The sequence below is a fragment of the Schistocerca americana genome, chromosome 5 (genome assembly GCF_021461395.2).
Source record: "Schistocerca americana isolate TAMUIC-IGC-003095 chromosome 5, iqSchAmer2.1, whole genome shotgun sequence".
NCBI classification, from domain to species: Eukaryota; Metazoa; Arthropoda; class Insecta; order Orthoptera; family Acrididae; genus Schistocerca; species Schistocerca americana.
In genome coordinates this window covers 612,091,713-612,117,470 of record NC_060123.1, presented here as the reverse complement: position 1 = coordinate 612,117,470, position 25,758 = coordinate 612,091,713, and the positions used below count along the sequence as shown (strand labels likewise).

Sequence of the window (25,758 nt, the reverse complement as noted above, 5' to 3'; positions counted from 1 at the left end):
GAACACCACAGTACTTCACTAAACGTGTTCCTAGAAGTGGAAAGGAGAGTAGGGGGTTACCCCGTTGCCTTCCTCTAACTTTCGAATTGGTATACCCAGGCACTTAGAGGGGGACCTGCAGTTTAACATGGAAGAAGTGATCGTAACATAAAAATCCTTAGGAGTCACCGGCAATCAAAGCCTTGAGTTTTGCATCCGTAGCTGGGACCTTACCACCACTGAGGTACTGTCTGATATATATCTGTAACATTACTTGTTTTCTGGACGAAGCTGATACAAACAATTGTTTGTGTTTCTCACTGACACTAACATTGTAATTTCATAGCTTGTCACCTAATGATGGTGGTTTGAGCCACCAAAACGTGTAATGGAGTAATAATTTCAAATCTCTGTGAATTCCTAAGGGACCAAACTGCTGAGGTCATCGGTCCCTAGACTTACACACTACGCGGCTGGTCCCGGCGGAGGATCGAGTCCTCCCTCGGGCATAGGTGTGTGTGTTTGTCCTTAGGATAATTTAGGTTAAGTCGTGTGTAAGCTTAGGGACTGATGACCTTAGCAGTTACGTCCCATAAGATTTCACACACATTTGAACATTTTTTTGAACAACAACACCACCACACACACACACACACACACACACACACACACACACACACACACACCCCCTTGACTGAGGGAGGAGGACACACACACACACACACACACACACACACACACACACACACACACACACACACACACACACACACACACACACCCCCTTGACTGAGGGAGGAGGACACACACACACACACACACACACACACACACACACACACACACACACACACACACACACACACACACACCCTTGACTCAGGGAGGACTCGAACCTCCGGCGGGAGGGAGCGCGCAATCCGTGATACGGTGCCTCTAACCGCGTGGCCACTCCGCGTGGCCGTGGAGCAATAAATATGTGACTAATACGTACATCTATTTTATTTATATCTCATACCAGTTGGAGATTTCAAAATGCAGCCTTTCATGGACGAAATAGTTACGTGTGTATATGTTACATAAGCTAATGAAGATGGACCTCAAGGGTTCCGACAGTGTGGAAAAAGAGAGGAAAAGAAAAATGTAGAAATGTGGAGTTACAGAAATTATGAGTTATCCTGTGCTCGTTAAAGCTGGCCATCTGAAGTCTGAGTCCCCTTCTGAAGCTGCATTTTGTACCAACTTTATCCGAGACTACCGCTGGATAGCATTATGGGAACAAAAATTTTGGTATCAGCTGCATTACACTTCTTTTGGAGATACAATTACAACTTGTAGTCATAGTTTAAATTATTTCCTCGGAGAAATGAAGTTACGTAATTAAATCGTTGTTTATCTGCAAGTACATCCACGCGCCACAGTGCCGTACTACTTCGCTAGGACCTAAACAAAATTTTGTCGTATGTACTTGCAAATAAAAAAAACAATATTTTTTAAAACTTTATCTGGTGAGCAAGATGTATGAGACAGGCGAAATTCCCTCAGACTTCAAGAAGAATATAATAATTCCAATCCCAAAGAAAGCAGGTGTTGACAGATGTGAAAATTACCCAACTATCAGTTTAATAAGTCACAGCTGCAAAATACTAACGCGAATTCTTTACAGACGAATGGAAAAAGTGGTAGAAGCCGATCTCGGGGAAAATCAGTTTGGATTCCGTAGAAATGTTGGAACACGTGAGGCAATACTGACCCTACGACTTATCTTAGAAGAAAGATTAAGGAAAGGCAAACCTACGTTTCTAGCATTTGAAGACTTAGAGAAAGCTTTTGACAATGTTGACTGGAATACTCTCTTTCAAATTCTGAAGGTGCCAGGAATAAAATACAGGGAGCGAAAGGCTATTTACAATTTCTACAGAAACCAGATGGCAGTTATAAGAGTCGAGGGACATGAAAGGGAAGCAGTGGTTGGGAAGGGAGTAAGACAGGGTTGAAGCCTCTCCCCGATGCTATTCAACCTGTATATTGAGCAAGCAGTAAAGGAAACAAAAGAAAAGTTCGGAGTAGGTATTAAAATCCATGGAGAAGAAATAAAAACTTTGAGGTACGCCGATGACATTGTAATTCTGTCAGAGGCAGCAAAGGACTTGGAAGAGCAGTTGAACGGAATGGACAGTGTCTTGAAAGGGGGGTATAAGATGAACATCAACAAAAGCAAAACGAGGATAATGGAATGTAGTCGAATTAAGTCGGGTGATGCTGAGGGAATTTGATTAGGAAATGAGACACTTAAGTAGTAAAGGAGTTTTGCTATTTGGGAAGCAAAATAACTGATGATGGTCGAAGTAGAGAGGATATACAATATAGATTGACAATGGCAAGGAAAGCGTTTCTGAAGAAGAGAAATTTGGTAACATCGACTATTGATTGAAGTGTCAGGAAGTCGGTTCTGAAAGTATTTGTATGGAGTGTAGCCATGTATGGAACTGAAACATGGACGATAAATAGTTTAGACAAGAAGAGAATAGAAGCTTTAGAAATGTGGTGCTACAGAAGAATGCTGAAGATTGGAGGGGTAGATCACATAACTAATGAAGAGGTATTGAATAGAATTGGAGAGAAGAGAAGTTTGTGGCACAACTTGACCAGAAGAAGGGATCGGTTGGTATGACATGTTCTGAGGGATCAAGGGATCACCAATTTAGTACTGGAGGGCAGCGTGGAGGGTAAAAATCGTAGAGGGAGACCAAGAGATGAATACACTAAGCACATTCAGAAGGATGTAGGCTGCAGTATGTACTGGGAGATGAAGAAGCTTGCACAGGATAGAGTAGCATGGAGAGCTGCATCAAACCAGTCTCATGACTGAAGACCACAACAACAACAGCAGCAACAACAACATGATTACCCCTCGTGTACTGGCGTGTGTGTACAGAAATGTACATCCTGCTGAATCAAGCCTTATGACATGTCGTCTCCACATCTTTACCTGTTGTACACTTTATTCACCATTCTCGAGTACCAGGTGAACGTTGGAGGTCACGGCCAGTATTCTCCATCAACCTTCTCGTCGCAATGAATGAAGGCCGGTGCCTAACGAACTCGTTCACCTCGAGGCGCTACACACCTCCTGGCCGCACTCTCGCTTTAATGTTAGAAGTGGATGCAATTATTACGGCCAGCAATGAAGCCGGACAGAGCTGTGGTATAACGCACACTACTAGATAAGCCACGATAGCTATTTTATTTGCACAAGGAATTTTACAAGTCACGACCATTTTTAGACTGTCCGAAACTGGACTTGGTTTCCTCGTGAGCTTCGGCCCGTTTGAAACGAGACAGTCGTAAAAGCCGTGTACTCACAATAACCTAAGCTTCCTTCGGGTAACACCCTTATTGTGCTGGTGTAAGCTGTCGCCAGCACACCGGTCGGCAAAGGTGTAGCGCGAAGATCGATAGTAGGTACTGGATGAAGTGTACCTGTCACGTGAGAGGCCAGACACACACCGACAAGGAACAGCTAATGTCCTCTCGATCGCAAGTATTCAGGCCGCCGCCGCTGACCGGAGGGACTCGCTGCTGCACCAGTAGCGACCACGCACCAGCAGCAAACGAAGCACAAATCTGCGATACCAAGAAAGCAATCCAAAAAACGAGGAGAAAGAAAATTTCATAGGCAGCTGCAGGAACAGCAGTATAGGCAGCTTAACCTACGAAACACCAAGGCAAGAAGCCTTAAAAAGACAAGAAGACACGACCGGCGGTGGGCCTCACTAACTCACACTACAGTCTTGCGTCTGTCAGCTGCAGTGCGGTCTCAGTTCACGTCACTGGTTACGACAGTACATAGCGACCAGATTAGTGAGATTAAAGTTTGTAATAGCCAGATTACCGATATTGTAGGCAAGAGGAGCATTACTGATGAGCTTTTACCTCAGAAAAGAGACTCTATTCGAGATAAGTAAAACTGTCAGTTCCTGTAAATAAAGAACAGTTTTAATCCACGCGTGCATTTGTGTTGTAAAAAGAGGATACCGGCCACCCATAACAACATCCTCTCCTTTGCTTCCAACGGTACAAGACTCGACATCATTTACAACGCCGACAATGGCAGCGTTTAGGATGCAGGTACCGCAGCGTATCACGCCACTACTGGGGATAATTGTACAGCGTCATCAAATATGGAAAGGTACTACCCGTAAGCCGAGAAATAGGAAGAAAGACTGACAATGAAAGATTGAGCCAGGCTGGAGGTGTGCACACACACCTAATGGCTAATGCTCGGGGTCCCTGTCCGTCAGTACATGAGTTCCACCTGATTTTGGTTTAGATATGGTTCTTGCTTCGCTTTTTCACTCCACAATCATATCAGTTGACTTGGGTAAAAAAAGCTGACATGTAACCGACTGATTCGTTATTCAGGTGAAATCCAATGACTAGTCCACATTCCAAGTCACTGAGCTCTCCTGACTATTATTGCTTTTCTACTGACAACAAATACTCCTCTCCCCGGCTCCTCCTATAATGGCGAATCCGCCTCTCGTGACCTATAGTGGTCAATTCCGCATTACATGGTGGCGGTCCAGATGATTTTGATCAGAAAGTTTATGTAGATGTAGATCCAAACATTTACTACAAGGGTTGCCCGGAAGGTAATATACCGCATTTTTTTTTCGGCCGAAAACAATACTACGAACGCGAAACGTTACGTACGAGGGTGAGTCAAATTAAAATTTAAAAATATTATTTATTGTGCAAAAGTGGTACAAAGCTGTATCACTTTTCAACATAATCTCCCCCACGCTCAATGCAAGTCCTCTAGCGCTTACAAAGTGCATAACTCCATCAGAAAAAAATTCTTTTGGTAGTTCGCCCAACCACTCATTCACCGCGTGGCGTACCTCTTCATCAGAACGGAACTTCTTTCCTGCCATTGCCTCTTTGAGTGGTCCAAACTTATGGAAATCACTTGGGGGCTAGGTCTGGTGGACATGGTAGATGAGGAAGGCACTCAAAATGCAGGTCTGTGATCGTTGCAACTGTTGTACGGGCAGTGTGGGGCCTTGCATTGTCATGTTGCAAAAGGACACCCGCTGGCAGCAATCCACGTCGCTTTGATTTGATTGCAGGCCGCAGATGATTTTTTAGGAGATCTGTGTATGATGCACTGGTGACAGTGGTCCCTCTAGGCATGTAATGCTCCAAAATGACGCCTTTTTCGTCCCGTCAAGAGTCAGCATAACCTTCCCTGTTGACGGTTCTGTTCGAAACTTCTTTGGTTTTGGTGATGAGGAATGGCGCCATTCCTTGCTCGCTCTCTTCGTTTCCGGTTGGTGGAAGTGAACCCAGGTTTCGTCCCCACTAACGATTCTTGCAAGGAAGCCATCACCTTCTCGTTCAAAGCGCCGAAGACGTTCGTCACAAGTATCAACACGTCGTTCTCTCATTTCAGGAGTCAGCTGCCGTGGCACCCATCTTTCAGTCACTTTGTGAAACTGGAGCACATCATCCACAATGTGGTGTGCTGACTCATGACTAATCTGTAAACATGCTACAATGTCATTCAGTGTCACTCGGCGGTTTTCCTTCACAATGGCTTCAACTGCTGCAATGTTCTGTGGAGTCACAACTCGTTGTGCCTGACCTGGACCAAGAGCATCTTCCGCTGAAGTCACACCATTTGCGGACTTCCTGCTCCATTCGTAGACTTCCTACTGTAACAAACATGCATCACCGTACTGAACCTTCATTCGTCGATGAATTTCAATAGGTTTCACACCTTCACTACGCAAAAACCGAATAACAGAACGCTGTTCTTCCCTGGTGCAAGTCGCAAGTGGGGCGGGCGTCTTTATACTGATACTGCGATGGTATGTGTGCATCTGCACTATGCTGCCACCTTCAGGCCATTCTGCACGCTGTTTGTAGCACGCTTACCAACTTACAGGATAACGGCGCGAAATTTCGATTTGTTATTACAAATTTAAGGTTTTCATTTGACTTACCCTCGTATGTAACATCTGAAGTATCCTGAGTGAGCGCGCCAAGTTTCCGTCACTTCCGACAGATAGCGTAGCGGCGGATGGTTTCTAAATGGCGTCTGTAGGTGATTTACGTTACAAGCAACGTGCCGTCATTGATTGTCTCACTGCAGAGAAAGAAACTGTGGGGAATATTCACAAACGCTTGTGCGAAGTCTATGGAGCATCTGCTGTCGACAGAAGTACAGTTAGTCGCTGGGCACTGAGGGTGTGGTCATCCCAAGGCGGTTCCGCGGAGCTCCACGATATGCAGCGGTCGGGGAGACCATCCAAAGCTGTCACAGCTGACCTAGCCCCGTCGGACTTCCACTTGTTAGCCATTAAAGGATGCCATTCGTGGGAAGCCATTTTGAGGACGATGAGGTGATTCACACAGACAAGCATTGGCTCCGCCACCAGGACAAGGATTGGTACCGACAGGGGATACACGCCCTGTTTCGCGCTGGAGGAAGGCCATGGAACGGTATGTGTAGATAAAACACCGTTCTTTCGCGTGTGTAATTCTCATTATGTTCAATAAAGAATTGTTGAAAAAAATGCGGTGCATTTCTTTCTGTACAACCCTCGTACGAGAGATGTTAAAACTAAGTACAGTCGATTTGAAACATACGGGAGATTCCAAGAAGAGCGGTGCATTTCGTCGCGGGCGCCTTTCATGATGGAGACCATAACAGAGGTGCTAATCTAACTACAGTGGCAGACGCTACAAGGGAGGCATTGTGCATCATGATGCCGAGGTTTACTTTCACGATTCCGAGAGCCTAATTTCCTAGCAGCGTTGCGCAGTATGCTAATTCTTCCCGCATACACCAGTGCCACGGTCATGGCGATAAAATAAGAGAAATTCGAGCTAGTGCGAAGGCTTACCAACAGTCGTCCTTCCACGAACCACTCGCGGCTGGAACATGGAAGGTGAAAACGACAGCAGTATTTGTCACATCCGGTCACGCGGGTTGTGGGGTCACACATGTACACTATCTGGTCACAAGACTCAGACCGCCACTATAATAGCAGACCGAGTTCTGTGCAGTAACGGCAGAACTGATAGGCAAGGAGAGCTCTGTGACTACGAACGTAAACCGAGCGAGGTGGCGCAGTGGCTAGCACACTGGACTCTCATTCGGGAGGACGACGGTTCAATCCCGACTTCGGCCATCCTGATTTAGGTTTTCCGTGATTTTCCTAAATCGCTCCAGGCAAATGTCGGGATGGTTCCTTTGAAAGGGGACGGCCGACTTCCTTCCCCGTCCTTCCCTAATCCGATGAGACCGATGACCTCGCTGTCTGGTCTCCTTCCCCAAACAACCCAATCCCCAACTACGAACGTGGACTAGTCATTGGATGTCACGTAAGTAACAAATGCATCAGGGATCTTTCACCACTTCTGAAGCTGTGAAACGAACGCGCGAAGGAACAGTTACAGCTAAGGCAAAACCAGGCACATCTCACGAACTGGCGGACAAGGAGTGTCGAGTATCGCGTAGAGTGGTCGTAAAAAATTGCACGAAATCAACGGATGGAATCACTCGTGAGTTCTAAAGAGCTACCAGCAGCCCATCTAGCGCAATGGCCGTTCTTAGCAAGTGAGAAACAATGGGGTACAATGGCCGAACAGCTACTCTTAAGCCACAAATTTCTGTAGTCAATGCTGAACGACGCTTGAGGTTGTGCAGAGTGACGCCAATGCACAGTGGACGGGTGACGACGAGCGATATGGAGTGATAGATCATGCTATACCCTGTGGCAATCCGACTTAAAGGTTTGGGTTTGGCTAATACCTGGAGAACATTACCTGTCTTCGCGTTACTGCCAACACTGGAGTACGGCGTGTCTCTCGTGGTTAAGAGTATAGTCCCCTTACTACGCTTAAGAAAACAATAAATGCGCAACGGTATGAACAGAGGAACAGTTCGGAGATGATGACTGTATCACCCTGTCATAAACAGCGTCTGTATGGCAATGGTTTGTGGGCAATAACATTCCTGAAATGGACTGGCCTGCCCAGAGTCCCTACTCGAACCCACTGGAACACCTCTGGGATGAGTTAGAACGTCGGTACACCTCACCTCAGAGACCAACATCACTACCTTCTTTGGTTTCGTCTCCTGAGGAAGAATGAGCTGCCATTCCTCACTGAATGTGTCTCCAGTAGTGTCCGAGCCGTCACGAAGGCGAAGTGTGCAGGCAGCGAACGAGTCGGTTCACGCATGTCTAAGGACAGACGGGGGTTGCATTGTTGGCGATTCCAAGCGACAGTTGGCGGTACGCGCATGCGCGTGCTTTTCGCTTGAACAAAGCGTATATCCAGCAAATTATGTCTCTCGCTTGCTTAAGCAGAATTTATCAGTTACCACCACCATCAGCAACGATATCTCGCAACAAATGGAATAGAAACTCGCTACGATCATGTTTAATGCTCGCATTAGCTACGGCATTCGCAGCAGGGTGCTCCGAACACGTCTGAACGGTCGTTAGCTGTCGGAGAATGCGTGGCGTAGATGCGCGGAACAAGCCTAAACTCGACCGCCATCGTTCGTAACTCCTACTATAATGCCCACTAATAGGCGTCCTGATATTTTTGATCATAAGTGTAGATTTGAGAAGTAGTCAGTCATGAATAAGCTGCACACTCTAAATACGTTTATGCAGCTGATAACAGCCCATCAACGCTTTAAAGGACTTGGGGCATTTAGGATCACGAGTGTAGGATAAGACTAGCGTTGCCATATATAGCTAGGACCTCATCGGAACTCTATGAGATGGAGGTGTAGAAATAAAGTAAATATTTTACTTAATATAATTACTTTTTATTTAGAACGCGATTACGTGGAACCTATTGCTGTAGAAGTAATTGGTATACCATACTTTTCGGAAGATTTCACCTTTTTCAGCAAGTTTTCTTCTCACTTTTTGCGTATTTCTAAAACTCCATGTAAGTCTGCTTGTAGTTAAGCTCGCACTGTAAGACTGATTCCACAGTCCCTGGCGGCAGTCGATTTATTTCGTCAGTCCACTGGACCGACATCAGCGAAAATACTCTTTTCACAGTGCGTTGTGTGCGGTACAGAAAACAAATACTCGCATATTTTTTAGCAGTTGGCATTTGTGTTTTGCAAAATCGGAACGAAAGCCGGTGACTGTCGCGATATATCGGGACAGATGGCAACCCTAGGATTAGACATAAAGCAACCGTCAGCAGAGGGTACAAATGCGAAGAATGTTTGTACACTGCACACTTACTGGAAGCCGAATAACCACAAGAAATTTAGTGTGGCGGCAAACGAAGATACTGAGTCCGAGTTAAGAAAATAACAGAAAAAAATGACGTAATGCGTCAGGCCACGCTAAGTACTGGTTTTGCCCATGAGATTGAGCTGATAAGAGTCACACCACCGAAGCGTAACAGGAACATCGTGGCAACAGTTCCGACAGTTTTGTCGTACGACGAGAAAGTGCCTGTCAGATGAAACCTAATTTGCAGGAGCATCATCAGACATTTGTCGACGAAGGTGCTTTCTGTTTACGAGCAGTGAGAAACAGTGTCTGGTTTAATTAACAAGCAGTTAAATACACGTAGTGGAAAAGCCTGAATATTGACTTTTTTTTACAAATTTCATAGGACCGACCAACCATTGTCACAAACTGGGATAACATTGCCCATCGGCCAATTAAACTTTCATAACCTAAGCAGGTTCTAAGTCTACATGCATGTACAGGAAGGAAATTTATATGAAGAGTCAGAATCCAACAATCGGACACTGCAACGGTAGTCTGTATTTCGTAACACTATCGAACTGTGTCTCGCAGAATACGATTGTTCGAATGTTGACAGTAAGTTACCAACTAGTTGCAAGAACTTCACTACCACCCTCATCAGCACCGTCTGAGATCACGAAAGTGTAACGTAGAAAAGGAAATTCATATGGCAACAGGTGGGACGAAGTTTCAGTCTGTTACCCGAAATATAACTAGGGTAAATTTAGAGACTTGGTGTTTCTACCGCTTTCATCTTACATTCTGCGTTAAGGACCAAGGACAACAAAGGAACTGCAGCTCCAACACAGACATACGGACAAAATAATTTCTCCATCTTTGAGGGCGCAAAGTGTACGGGGAAGGCAGCCGGCGTGAACGCAACGACCCACTCTTAGCAACACAATGCAGAAAAGTTTGCGGAGCCAATGCTAGATCCATAAAAACTAAATCACAAACTCGAAAGGCTGACTTCTCATTTCCAAGAGCAGTACGAAACGAACGAAACAAGGAACATAAACCACTGTTTTACGCATTGGAAACAAAGAAATTATTTCTTTGGCGATAACATTGCCCATCGGCCAATTAATGGTAGATGTTCTTCAGACACTTGTTCTCCTTGTACAAAGATACCGATTTACATGTGTTCAACTTCCGTCGTCATGATGGAGAATACTCAGGAACGTGGAACGCTCATCTAATTTGGCCTTAGCTGAGGACGCCTAAAAGCTGAGGTCTGCGCTCGCCTTCCTGGCATTCTCCAACAATAAACGGGAGTAACACGACAAGTGAAAAATGACTAAGCAAGAGTGGCTAGAGGGCAAACTTAAGTTTCAGAAGTACGCATAGGTAGGGGAGGGATAGATATCGCCTACAGGAAAATTAAAGACGCCTTTGGAGAAAAGCGAAGCAGGTGTGTATGAATGTCACGAGCTCAGATGGAAAACCAGCAAGAAGCACAGTTGGGAAAAGTGAAAGGTAAAAGGAATATAAAGATGGGCTATACACGAGAAATGAACGTGAAGGCAATTTCATAGAAAGAGAAGACGTATATGAAGATGAGATAGGAGTTATGATACTGCATGAAAAATTGACAGAGCGCTAAAAGAACTAACCCAAAACAAGGGCCCTGGACGACATTCCCACAGAATTGCTATTATCCTTAGCGTGCAAGATATCTGAAACGGGGAAAGTACCCTCAGACTTGAAGACTGTAATAATTCCAATTCCAAAGAAAGTATGTGTTGACAGGTGCGAATATTACCGACGTAATCAGTTTGATAATTCACGGCTGCAAAATACTGACACCCATTATTTACAGAAGAATGGAAAAACTGTTAGTAGCCGACCAAGCAAACCATTCTTCCGACTAAATATCACGACAATACGACAAAAAGTCACCGCCCACATCGGCCAGTCATTGGACAACGTGCTTCAATAGCCGAGACCCCACATCGCCCATACATCAACCGAAAAACGTCACTGGCAGAGGACGACACGGTTGCCCGTCGTCACTGAATAGTCGGTCAGGGCAGAAGAGCGGAGCTGGTGAAAGGTAGATTGTACCTTCTGCTCTGCTTGTTTTATGCGACTGTATTGGCTCTCTAAAAATGGAAGAATTTTGTGTGCTTTTGATTTGTATCTCCCTTTCAAAGGTGCAGGAGAGAGAGGTGGGAGGGAGTAAGAGGGGCGGAGGGAACTCGAAAGGGAACAGTTTGATGTTCCACCGGGGTTGAAGTCATGACAGACAGTGAACTGTCTCGGAAATGCACGAGGATGGGGGAGAAGCATCTACAGCGGTTTTGCTAAAGAAACCGTCCCAGCATTTGCGGAACGTGGTTTCCTAAACGAGCAGTCATTTTTGCAGTATCATGTGCGCACGTGTTGGCTTCATTAATTCAATGTAACACACCGAACTGTTGCTTGATGTACGGTCATCACTACTTTGACGATCATTTCACGTTCGTGTGCGCTGATGAAATGAGTACCAGAACAACCATGGAACATGGGTTTGTTCGTTTTACTGTAACACATGGCATGTGGTCGTCGAAAGCTGGAAACCTTGAGCCGGGCGCGCTAGGCAAACAAGTTATCTGGCTAGCACCACCTACTTCGGGCGCGACTACGAAATAAACACGGCGCACAGGCCACTGGTAGGCCTGCTGCCAAAAAGGGGGAAAGCTAGTTATTCCTTGGATAATCTTACTGCGACTAGCGTCTTTGAATTACTACAAACTGCACACTGAACGCCAAAGCAGGCGTGGCATAAATAGCATGCTGTAAATGGTTACGTCTTTTAGTAATGTTCAGTAGTATGTTTATAGCTAAACACATGCTGTCAGGAATTCGAACTTCCGGAAAGCCTTCGATACTGCTCCCCCTGTCACACAGGAAACAAAATAAGTGCTCTTCTGGCATTTGAAATTTACTGCTGGATAAAAATGCCTCTACTTCTCCGTGCATTACCTTTCATCATCTCTTGATATCCAGCAAAATACAGGGTGTCCCAAAAGGTATTTACAACTTCAATGTCATGTAAATGTGCTTGTAATTCACTTAGAGAAAAAAAAGTAGTTTGTCTGATGCATCCACTCAGTTTTTTTTATGTTGAAGATAATGAAAAAATGTTTTGCCTTTCCAGGTGACATAGGCATAAACGAAAAAAAGGGCATAAATGAAAAAAATGCTTTTTCTTTGTTATTGCAGCATCGCAGGAGCAGCATAAATGAATCGAAGAATGGAGTCTGCACGGGAAAAATCACGGTGTGTAGTATGGTTTATTGAAACGAAGTCAGACATCCAAGTTTTGAGAAATTCCAGAACGCGATACGGAAAACCACCACCCTCTAGACCATCTGTAAGAAAATGTCACGGAAACAGGAAGTGTTGATCTCTGACGAACCATGTGGGCAGACCATGGAGAAGTGCCGAAGATACGGAGAGAATTCGACAGCTTTCTCGGCGTTACCCACAGACTGTGCACCGGGTACTCCGAAAGTGTCTTCACCTGTTTTGGTACAGGCAGCAATTGTTACAGGAAATGAAACCAGATAACAAGCTAAATCGTGCTGCACTTAACTCGGGATATTATTGCACGTGTAATAGGAATGAACAGGTCAGAACGAGTTCGGACCGAGCTGGAATATCGATAAGATACTGTACGTGGCACAATGGGAGCTCACGTAGAACTCTATTAAAGAATCAGAATAAAACTTTTACATATGGTGCAACAGACAAACGTTACTTTTTTCCATGAGTTAATTACAAGTCGAGTTATATGACATCGAAGTTGTAATGCTGCTTTTGGGGCACCCTGAACGTCCTTGGTAAAGCGATCATATTTCAGCCTGGTCAGATGTCCCACCCAACTCCATTTTATTCTCAATGCAATGTGTTCTCCGGTCGATTTGTATATTTTCACATCTCTTCGAAGAAGTCATTTCTTGCACCTATTCACCGCTCGCTGTGAAAACCTCAGTTTCACATTTAAAGGCCACCTTTCACAGTCACATGTGACAACTCGTAACGCACACTGACTTCGAACTTTCTTTTTATAACACATTGGGTTCTTCGAGTTTAATACTTTTTTTAATTTAAAAAACACGGAAAACAAAACTACGTATATGTTAGTTGAAGAACAGATTGGATTTAGGGAGGGTAAAGGCACCAAAGAAGCAATCCTAATGGTACGCTTTCTAACGGAAGCAAGACTTAGAAAAAAATCAAGACACGTTCAAAGAATTTGTCGACCTAGACTGTGTGTTCGATAATCTAACATGGTGCAAGATGTTCCAAATTCTCAGGAGAGTAAGAGCCACAGGAATTCTGGAGCAGCAATAAGAATGGAAGACCAAGAACGAAGTACTTGGGTTGACAGGGATGTAGTCTTTCCCCCCTGCTGTTCAATCTGTCCATCATTCATTGGCAGAAATAAATGAAAGTCTGAAAATTGCTCGGCATTATGGGACTCGTATTAGACAAAATTGACAGAAGAATTAGAGAAGATACAAGGAAGAACATGTTTCGTAAGCGCAAAACCGTCACGAACACGCTCCAGTGGCAGATGCTGCAAGAGAGGCATTCTGCACCACGGTGTGGTTTACTGTTAAAAATTCCGCGTGCGTGTGTTCCTTGAAGAATCAATCAACGTGTTGCTGCCTCTTACGTATATCTCGTGAAAAGGAGATGACGATAAAATTACGGAGATACGAGTCCATACAGAGGCTAACCAGCAATCGCTCTTCCTGCGAACCATTCGAGACTGGAACAGGAAATGGGGGTAGTAACATTGGTAGACAAAGTATTTGACGAGTATAGATGTAGGTGTATAAGGTTCAGGAGTGGGATTAAAGTTCAGGCTGAAAGGACACCACTGAAAAGATACGATGATGACCACGCTATCATAAATAAAAATTAGGATGAACTCCAGAAACTGTTGAATGGAATGAATAGTCTAATGAAAACCGAATATGGGCTGAGAATAAACTTGCGAGGAGTAGCAGAAATGAGATTACCTGCAAACTTAACATTAAAATTGTGGATCACGAAGTAGACGTAGTGGAGGAATTCTATCTTGGAAGCAAAATAATACATGACAGACGAAATACGGAAGACATAAAAAGCAGAATGGCCCAGCCAAAGAAGGCGTTCCTGTTGAAAAGAAGTTTACTTGTATCAAATACTGGTTTTAATTTGAGGATTAAATTTCTGAAAATTTACGCCTGGAGCACTGCATTGTATAAATGCGAACTATTGGCTTGTCTAAACATGGAAGAGAATCGAAGCTTTTGACGCGTGATGTTAGGGAAGAATGTTGAAAATTAGGCGGGAGAAATGAAGAGATTCTCAGCAGAATCGGCGAGAAGAGGAGCATAGGGAAAACATTGACAAGAAGAAGGGACAGGATGATTGGACATATGTTAATCGTCAAGGAAATAACTTCGTCGCATGACTTGCACGGGTCATGATGTCTATCCTTATGTCGTTCTTAATAAATAGGAAACAGGATCTGGTGCGAAAGTAGTGTTCAGAATGATTCAAGGACGCGTGGTAGGACCGCCGCTGTTCGATTTACAAATGAGGTGACTGGTAACGTTTCCAGCTCTCTGAAGCTGTCGCAGACGATCCGTTTGTGTGCAGACAGGTAACATCGTTAGAAAATCGTTAGGAAATACGGGAAGACTAACAAATGATTAGCGCTTGGATCTAAGACTAATAGCTCAACTCCATACGAATATAGTGGTAAGCAATGGACTTCAGTAAATGAAACGATGCTTAATCAATTGGCAACGCTATCGACAGTCACTAGTCACAACTGTAAAGTATTTAGGAAATTCAATATGAAGTGATTTACGGTCGAATGGCTATACAATATTGTAGCTATGAGGAAAGTAGAACTAACATTGTGATTTGTTAGCTGAATCCTAAGGATCTTTAGTTCACCGAAGAAACCTTTGTCCGGCAAATTATTACGTAATATCTGTCGGTAAGGGGCAATTCGTAAGTCGCATTGACGGATAAGGTATTAAAATTCTAAGAACAAACGGTTTGATTATTCGCGGATTTGGTTGTCAGTGCGACAGCGTTACACAAATGCTCGACCAATTCTATTCGAAAACGCTACGAAAAAGGCATTGCGCAGTGCAGTGTTTTAAATCGAACTGTAGAGCCCATGTTCTCTCAAGATTCTAGAAATATACTACTTCTGCTAACGTCCAAGGTTTATACACACAGGCATCAAACAATCGTGCGTAACATCTGTGAAAGGAATAGGAAAAACAAGTGCGGGTGAGGCGTGAGAAATTGAAGGAGGGGGGGGGGGGGGGGGGGGCGTGGCGAATTAACTGGTCCAACGCTGTCGATGACTTGTGGAATATGTACGATAATGCGGCGATTTTTGTAACCTATTTACAGTTTTTAAGTATACGAGACATGGTCTCGTCCAACGGTCACCATCATAGTGGTGGGCTAAGGTACACACAACAACAAAGAGAGAACCTGACTGCTGGAAATAGATAATCCATTCGCTGTATTCCGTTGATTCTGTCAAAAATAGCATTCACAGACGTGGAACGAGACAAGGCATACATTAATAAATAGGATGCTATTCGGGTTTGCGCGAGCTTAAGTTTACCTAGTAAATTAGATGGAATGATGCCACTTAAAAAGAAAATCTACTGTTTTCTCTGCTTTAATAAATAGTTGTTTATCTTACAATCATCCTCTACTATAGCACAGAAGCCGATAGCGATAACGACGCTTTGGAGAAGCATAAAGCGTTTGCTGATGAACTAAACAACGCTGTCCCCAATTCATAGACTTTTTTAAGAAGTTAGCGTAGACGACGGAAGCACCGTAACAGACCTTTGCCCCACGGAGTTCATCTCACGAAGCCACCTGTGAATTCCTACTGCTGCAGTTTAAGAACGACAGTCTGTAGCTGTGTGAAGAGATTTAGCTCTGTGGCCTCTCGTTTCGACTTCAGGAGGTTGTTTACAATTCTGTGCCCGGCAGCAGAACTAGGTTAGTGTCGCAACCAAAGGCGCCGACCACACAGCCACGTGAACATTCTTTCCTAGTGGACCTCTTTGCGAGAGGAAAGCCCCATCACTAGTTCAAGTTCTACCGTAGCAATCATAACGCTGTATCCCCGACAATCTAACTATACTGCAACCACAACTGAGTCGCAAAAGACTCAGATCTGGAATAGCTATTATCGCGAATCGAAAAATAGCTTTCCTTTGTGGTGAAAATTATGATGAGTTTCAGAACCTGCTCTTCTGCTACGAGAAGGATGACTCTGGTGATTACAGTGATGGTTTCAATGTAGCTAAAGGGATATCTAATACCTAAACAGAAAATACATTTATCTGCATAAAAACCATCATCATAATGACATGGGTCCCAAGTAAAGTTTTCGTAAAACTTGTGTGGATGTTTGTCATCAGAAACCTACATGAAATTCAGGGCGCTCTTGCACTCAGTAATAATGAAACCGAAATGTTTCATTTATAAATACTTGGGGTGTCAAATAAACCATACTTTCTCTTAAGAGTTTTGTTGCAGAATTCAACAGGCCAGAAGTTCTTTCCAAAAAATGAAATATATTACGACTAGCAGTGGTGTAAGTACCATTACATTTCACACTCAACTACTTTGATGTTATTTTCATTATCTTAAATTATGGAGTTAAGCCATGGGCACTTGCTGCAGTATGCAGTAAGAAATTTAACGCATTTGAAATGTAGCCACATCAAAGAATATTAAGGATAAAATGGACACACAAAGTCACAAATGCAACAGCACTTTGGCAGATGATACCATCAAGAGAAGAAAACTCGAATACTTTGGCCATACAGTGCGTATCAACAAATAATACCTTTTCAAATAATACTTCAAGGAAAGATTGATAGATGTGATACAGGACACACAAGATTATCCTGGCAAAAGAATTGTAGTGAGTGGCTGGAACTGACCATAGAATCACTTTTCAGAAAAGCCAGATCATGCTCCTGACACCAGTATTCTTGGAGGACAAGGCATTTGAAGAAGAAGATAAAGATGATGATGATGATGATGATGATGATGATGATGAAGACCTGAACCTATTGAAGTAGGCCTACATATGCTCTGACATACAATGTTTGTATCTGGTGGGTATGCTCAGTAACCAGTTTAAATCATAAGTGAAAACAAATATGTTGACACCAACATTTATAAGATATCTTGCATTAGGCTAGTTCTTTATCTCTGATCAATGTCAGACATTGACAGTTGGGATTCAATAATACTTTAAAAGAGCACTGTTCTGCCATGCAAATTAACAGTAATGCTCATAATCACTGTTTACTAAACAATGTTTGGTATTTTACTATGTTACTGCTATCCTCCAACATTTGAAACACTTAAATTCAAACTTTCCATAGTTTGAATTCATAGAAGGAAATAAGTTCAATATACCAAAAAATGTACAATCGTAACAAAGTAGATATTTTCAACTGAGTAGCAATTAGAACAGAATTGCAAACATATGTAAGGAAGTAACATCAAATAAAAGGAATAGTCCTACCATATCCTCTCTCTAGTTCTTGCTGAAAATCAAATGACCATAAGACTGCTACAACAGATATTCCCAAAAACTCTCCCAAAAATGTAAAATTTGCACACAGTTGGTTCACCAGTCCTACATGTATAGTTAAAAATATCTGCATTTTTGCTTGACTGGCATTTTACTTATTCCCTATCATAGAACAATATTTAGTTTTTCATTTTAGTTCATCTGTAAATCATACGTGATTTCGTTTTTGTGACAAATAATCCAATCCTAAAAATCAGTGAATTTAAAAAAGTTAATCATTAACAATCTTTGGGCCACCGTTTTAATTCAATACAACAACGTTTTCATTGTAATTTCATGGATATAGAGAATGCTTATGAGAAAGTCCATGAAAGGACATATGGAGACACGTGAAGGAGAAATTAGTTAAGACAAACAAACGTAATAACAAGGTAATGTTGGCAGAATGGACAATAGTCTAAGTTGGTTTGGATGAATAATCTCTAATCAGCCCTTACACCAAATTAATTATGGACATCCCATCAGAATGGAGCATATACCAAACCCTATTGTGCAGACTATTTGCAGAAAACAAGAATGGCATGAAGTGCATTCAGTAACCCTGGAAATGAGTGTCAAAGGATACAGGGCCTACAATTAGCAAAACGAAAATGGAATACCTGCATCTGGGGAGTGAGGGAGGTGAAATGCTCCTAATGAACACAAGTGTAAAAACCAAAGAAAGGGTGTACAAAACAGGTGTATGGGCACCATTGCTATACTGAGTGAAGAAGTTAGTAACTTCAGTATTAAGAAACAGCGCTGGACATTAACAGTAGCCAAGATGGATAGAGTCGCCAAATTGGAAAGTGTTGTGAATTAGAAAAAGAGGAATATTAAAAAAAATTATTTTTATGTTCACTAAAGTCCAGTGGAGAAGACATCAGACGTATGTGCATGTTATAAGGAGAGATCAGACTCACATTGCGAAAGTGTAATTAAGAAGGCTCCAAGGAAACAGGAAGTGGAAAAAGTAGATCAACATGCAGGCAGAAAAATAATGGGATAATAAATAGGACTGGGGTGAATGGAAAAAAATACAAAAGTTAGGTCTTGCATAAAGGAGGAAAAGATGGAGCAGAAAATAAATTTGTTCATATTATCATCTATCTCCAAAAATTAGCATCCTGATAGCTATCCAACTGGAATCTTCATGTATGTAGCATCTGCAGTATTGGTCATAGTGTAAACTAGTAAATTTACAATTATTTTTTGTAGAAGATAATTCCTTCTCCACTGACATTCACGTCAATCAAAAACACAAGCCCAGGATGTAAAACTGAAACAAACACCATAAAGGAAAACACTACAGGAAATTACCAAACACTAATTTAAACAGCAAATGAGTGATGCAAGCAATGACATTCCTCATTACGCAAGCAAATCATCTATGGCAGACGTATGGGTCAGTATTATGACAAAAATTACGATGGAGAGCAGAGCAGGAAGACATTAGATGCCAACAATATTTCACTGAAATCTTTTAAATATCTGTTAGCACTGTTTTTTAAGAGTCACATTACCCCTGAGGAATGGCACTATAACTGTAGTTAATGAGGAAAAAACTCACTGAGTGTGTCTGACGTGCCGTATAACAACGAAATGAAACATTTTACTCAAATAGCTTGAACGCTCACATATTTCATCAAATATTCAGTACAAAGGTGTACACTTGAAGTATGGAAAACAATCTAACTTTTTTGTCTTATCTTAAACTAATCTTTTTTGAAGCGTCTACTGTCAACATATCATTCGTATACAAAAATATTGATGTAACTAACATATCTGGTTAAGCTGTAGGCTATTTTCTTCAGATATGTGCATTTCTGCCTGCCTCTTAGGAGGCACAGCACGTCTTGCAAGAGGCACAGCACTCTTTTATATCTCTTACAGCATTCGGCTTCCTCGGCGTATTCTTAGGATCAACCAACCATTGCGACACGCTGGGATTCAGAAGTTTTAAGAGCTCTGCTACTGCAACCTCTTCAAATGCTATGGATATCGGGATCAAAATATGCGACAGCATATTTCTACGTTTGTGGAACAGTCTGGTGCACAACATGAATCGTTAATTTATGATAGAGATACTATCTGCTCTCTCATCAGCACATTGAATAAAAGTTATATTTACTGCACGGCGGATTACACACTAGTATGTACAGTACAGTACTGCACTGTACTGTACCGAATCGCGTAACTATTAAGTCAATATTATCAGTATTATACGAACTGAAACAGACCAGGAGGTGGTCCATGTGGTCTGGTTGAAAAATTCGCGGTGCCCAACTCTAACTCAAACAAAATTGTACTTAAAGACTAGCCGTTGTTCGTCGTGATAAAAAAATGTAAATATAAAACAAAGCTCATTAAAACGTAAATTCGGCAACGCTTACAATTCGAGTAAACAAATCGGCAAACAAAGTCTTCACGGAGCGCATGATGCTCGTAGTAATACGTCTGCCAGCTGTAACATCGCTACTAATAAAAAACAATCTACAATGTACCCAAAATGCGTCATAAAAATATTATCATGCGTAGACGCCATCTTTGTTGATCTATAGTTCATGAGTCACTCACCGGCGCCCCGTTGTTGCTTCCCAGCACCATTGGTCTTCTGTTTCTTCTCACTCTGAGAATATTTCAGTAACATAATTGAACGTGATATTCACTTTATCATCTGTTTGTAACAACGTATAATTATTATATTAGAACACTATTGGATGATTCACAAACAACGTAGCTGACAGCAACTCGCAAACGTCCATTACCCTTCTTTGGCCAGCTGACTCTCTATTGGCCTTGTCATTGGCTACCGTGTATGTGACGTCTAACGAAAACAGAATCGTTCTGCTAAAGTGGAGCTAAATACGATTACGATGGCAATGCAGAGTGGAACCGTTTGTTATGGTTGTAATCAGAAGAAGCAGCAGAAAATTGAAAGGTCCTACCAGTCGAAATGCTGCGGAATTTATCGCTCGAAAAGGCGAATACATAAATAACATTTGCAGCAACTGTAAAACTGTAGGGCCACACTTTCATTTACATTTATATGATTTAAGTTTACGTATTATATCACACATAAACTAGAACGATATACGCAACAGGATATAATTTTAAACCGCAACGAATTTCGTATTTTCATACCTGAGCTGCTCTGTTAAGCTTCTACAAAAAGCCACCTGTTGTTGCACCAACACTATTGTTTATTTCAGGCATTTGATCACATCAGTAGCGCAAATGTACAGTTCGGTCCACAACAATACAAAATTAAAAATACATACAATATCGGTACTCAACAGTACCGATCTGGATTTGAAACTTTTGGTCAAAACTATAGGCGTAAGAAGGGTTTTTTAATGAAATGCAATCACCACAGAATTGTACAAATAATTGCTTGCTATCTTTAATGTTGCTTCAATCAGTCCCAGTTCCATTCGCACTGATATGCTGTGCAGTCATTTTTCAAACATTGCCCAATAATAACTGAGTTTACCTCTCGTGAAGAGTAAAATCCAGTAATAATGGCAGAATTTATTTCACTCACTGTGAATTTTTCACTAATTTCTAAGACGAGTACATTGTAAATATAATTATAACTTCATGTTAAATGAGGATTACCACATTTTAATGTTCAGAAACTGAGGAATTCAATACAGGTAATGTGATGTAAGACATTTTTTATTGCCTTGGACCCTTTTTATGAAATCTTTTCTACAGATAATTCTGTCATAGTACTGAATGTATGTTACATTTTTTATGGTGTACAGTATATCCAACAAGACACAAGTGTTGTAAACTATAAGCAGAGTTGAGCAATCCTTTGAAAACAAATGAATCATAGAGAAATACATTTACAAAACAGTTGCTTAAAGTGTGATAAATTTCCTGGATGACTTTTGCCAGTGCCATACTTCAAAATAAACTGAATTGATAAATAAGTAGGATATTTTTTGTATAGTAAAAGACCAGTGGTTTTGCAGGGGTTGGGGAAAGACTAAAAAAAAGTGGGTGACACCCAGTAAAAATGGGCAATTTGATAACCCTATATTAAACAAATAAAAAACAGATGGGGAAAAATGCTCTTATGGATGATGGAGCAAAACATGTTCGGCAGAGGAAACAAGCTACAACTATAACCGCAGAAACCTGTTGCAAGGTGAATGTTTCAATTTGGAGTAAACCCCAAATCACATCTTATACATTCTTTGTCATGTCCTTTGTCTCAAGGGTGGCATTTCAGTAGAGCATACAGAAATGTCGAAATGAAAGTTTCAGAAATATATGAAAGGGGTAGCGACAGGTTGAAATTGTGTTTCATCTTATCTTGTAATAGATAACAGCACTCATAGTTACTGGAACCATTTATCCATTCTCCAAGAAAGATAGATGGGGAGATTAATTGGGGAATGTTGAATTTGGAGGGGGCAGGTAACTTAGAACCCAGGGTAAGTGGGGGGCAGGGGAATCTTTACATGGCAGAATGAAGGCTTGCAACACATTGTATGCTGTTTTGAAACTTCGAGACATTAAGAAGCATGTGCTGGACCATAACTCAGAGCCTTTTGTAGGCAGCAGTCTTACAGGGGTATCCGAGCACAATCCATGGTGACCTGTTCCCACAGCTTCATTTCAGCCAATATCTGTCTCCTACTTTCCAAACTTAACAGAATCTCTTCTGCAGAGCTCACTGGACTAGCGCATTCTTTCATTCACACACTTTGACAGACTGTGCCACAAAAGTAAAAATAAACTCAGTTTGTGACAAAAAGCATGTGGAATCCTGCAAGGTTTGGTATCAATGGTGTACCTGTTTTCAATTCATAAAGGTGATTTTTGAATTACTTTAAAGGATGGTTCAAAACCTTTAGTATTTACTGATCACAGAAGCATAGTAATCATGGATTTAAAATTATCTTTACCAAAACACAGTTCATATAATAGGCTCACAACAGTTATAATGCGTATAGTCAGCCCTCAAGAGTCTTTTTGCAATTTCAAACAAGCAAACATCACACGATAGTGCCAAATGTGGTCATTTATAACCATACCAATTAGTGAAATGCTTTGTGTAAAATTTCTTGGGGTGCCCAGCTGGATACATCTACACCTATATTCAACAAACCACTATAGAGTGCATGGCAGAGGATACATCCCATTGTACCAGTTATCAGGGCTTTTTCCCCATTCCTTTTACCTGGGGAGGTTGGCAGGAATGATCGTTTAAACACCTCTGTGAACACTGTAATTAGTCTAATCTTGTCCCCACAATCCCTACTGAAGCAGTAAGTAGGAATGTAGAATATTCCTAAAGTCATCTTATAAATTTTGTTCTAGAAACTTTCTAAGTAGGCTTTCACAGGATAATCAGCACCTATCTTCAAGCATCTGCCAATCCGTTCTTTCAGCCTCTTTGAGAGGTTCTTCCATTAGTTAAAGAAACATGTGACCATTCTTGCTACCATTCTCTGTATCTGTTCAATATCCGTGTTAGTCGTGTTTGGTACAGGTCTCACACACTTAAGTAGTATTGTAGAATGGGTTCCACAAGTGTTTTACATGCAACGTCATTGTAGACAGATTGTATTTCTTTAGCATTTTACCAAAGAAACACAGCTGCATTCTCTGCCTATGACTGAGATTATGTGATTGTTGCATTTCATATTCCTACAAACTGTTATGTCCAAGTATGTATATAAGTGGGCAGATTCCAACTGTGACATGCTGATGATGTAGTCATAGGATACCATGTTTATTTCATTTTCTAAAGCACCCAATCTTACATTTCTGAATATTTAAAGCAAAATGCCAATGTTTGCATGACTTTGAAATCAAGATCTGATTGAATATTTGTGTAGTTTTTCTCAGACAGAACTTCACTATAGATAATTACATTATCTGTGGAATGTCTGAAGTTACTATTTCTATTGCCTGCAGGACTCTGATCATTATGATGGAGTGTCTAGCAGAATATTGAAGTACTGTGCAGCACATGTTAGCCCTGTATTTAGCCATATTCGTAGTTTTTCCTTTAGGAATGGTCAGTTTCCTGAGCGATTAAAGTAATCAGTAGTAAAGCCACTTTATAAAAGGGGAGAAAGAGATAATGTAGATAATTTTAGACCTGTTTCTATGCCACCAGTCTTTGCAAAAGTTATTGAAAAGGCTGTGTATGTAAGGATAATTCATCATTTTATATCACATGATTTGCTATCAAATGTACAGTTCAGCTTTAGAAGTCATTTAACAACTGAAAATGCTATATTCTCTTTACTCTGTGAGGTATCGGATGGGCTAAACAAAAGGTTTCGAATGCTTGGCATATTTTTTGATTTAACTAAGGCATTTAATTGTGTTGATCACAAAATATTGCTACAGAAGTTGGACAATTAATGAATACAGGGAGTAGTTCACTAATGGTTCTTCTCTTACTTTAGCAACAGACAGCAAAAGGTCATTATTCACAGTGTTGATAACGGCTGTGATGTGGGGTCTGAGTGGGGTACTGTGCCCCAGGGATCAGTGTTGGGGCCACTCCGTTCCTTATTTATATAAATGATATGCCCTCTAGTATTATGGTTAACTCTAAAATATTTCTGTTTGCTGATGACCCTAGCTTGGTAGTAAAGGATGTTGTGTGCAGCATTGGCTTGGTTTCAAATAGTGCAGTACATGACCTAAGTTCATGGCTTGTAAAAAGTAAACTAATGCTAAATCACAGTAAGACTCAGTTTTTACAGTTTATAACTCATAATTCAACAAAACCTGACGTTTTAATTTCACAGAATGGGCATATGATTAGTGAAACTGAACAGTTCAAATTTCTAGGTGTTGAGGTAGATAGTAAGCTGTCGTGGAAAGCTCATGTTCAGGATCTTGTTCAAAGACTTAACACTGCCATTTTTAATATTCGAACGGTATCAGAAGTTAGTGATCGTTCAGCATCAAAATTAGTCTACTTTGCATATTTTCATTCGCTTATGTCCTGTGGTATTATATTTTGAGGTAATCCTTCATTCTAAAAAGGTATTTTTGGGTCAGAAATGGGCGGTCTGGGCAATAAGTGGTGTAAGTTCATAAACCTCTTGTCGACCCATGTTCATGAGTCTGGGAATTTTGAAATTGGCCTCTCAATATATCTATTCCTTACTGTCATTCCTGTTTACAATATTAGCTTATTCCCAAAAATAAGCAGCTTTCACTCGGTTGATACTTGGTAGAAATCAAACCTGTATTAGGATCGGACTTCCTTAACTATTGTGCAAAAAGGTGTGCAGTATACTGCTACATTCATTTTCAATAAGCTACCACTCGAATTAAAAAATCTTAGCAGTAATCCACGCACTTTCAAATTGAAACTGAAGAGTTTCCTCATGGGTCACTCCTTCTATTCTGTCGAGGAGTTCCTTGAAAATTTAAGGTGATTCTTATTGTATTGTTGACTGTGTTTACTTAAACTTATGGATTGACTTTTTTCGGGTTCATAAACATTTATTTTTATCTGTTATTACTTTTATGTTGTAATTTCATGTTCCGACACATTCCATGACCTTGGAGATTTGCTCCTCAATTTGGTCCTACGGAACTTGATGTGTAAATAAATAAATAAATAAAAATAATAATTAATGTGCAACATGAACAGCAAATGTCCTAACACGCCTTCCTTGTGTGCACTAGACTTTACATCTGCCTATGACTCTCCATCTGAGGTGACATACTGTGTATTTCACACTAAGAAATCCTCAATTGAGTCACAAATTTCAGTTGATACCCCATACAATCTTTCTTCTGATAATAAGTGCACATGTTGTACTGAGTCAAATGAGTTTCGGAAATCAACAAATACTGTATCTACCTGGTTACCTCACT

General features: G+C 41.4%; 1 protein-coding gene across 2 annotated transcripts in view; it reads right to left on the bottom strand.

Annotated features, from left to right (window-relative positions):
* LOC124615459 (nuclear factor of activated T-cells 5-like) overlaps positions 1-20,634 on the bottom strand; it is a 403,737-nt gene extending 383,103 nt beyond the window's left edge. For both annotated transcript variants that reach the window (XM_047143361.1, XM_047143362.1), the window contains exon 1: positions 20,470-20,634. In XM_047143361.1, the coding sequence (XP_046999317.1) occupies positions 20,470-20,542 (73 nt within the window). In that variant the 5' untranslated portion in view covers positions 20,543-20,634. The remainder of the gene's footprint in view (positions 1-20,469) is intronic.
* Positions 20,635-25,758: the final 5,124 nt, after the last annotated feature.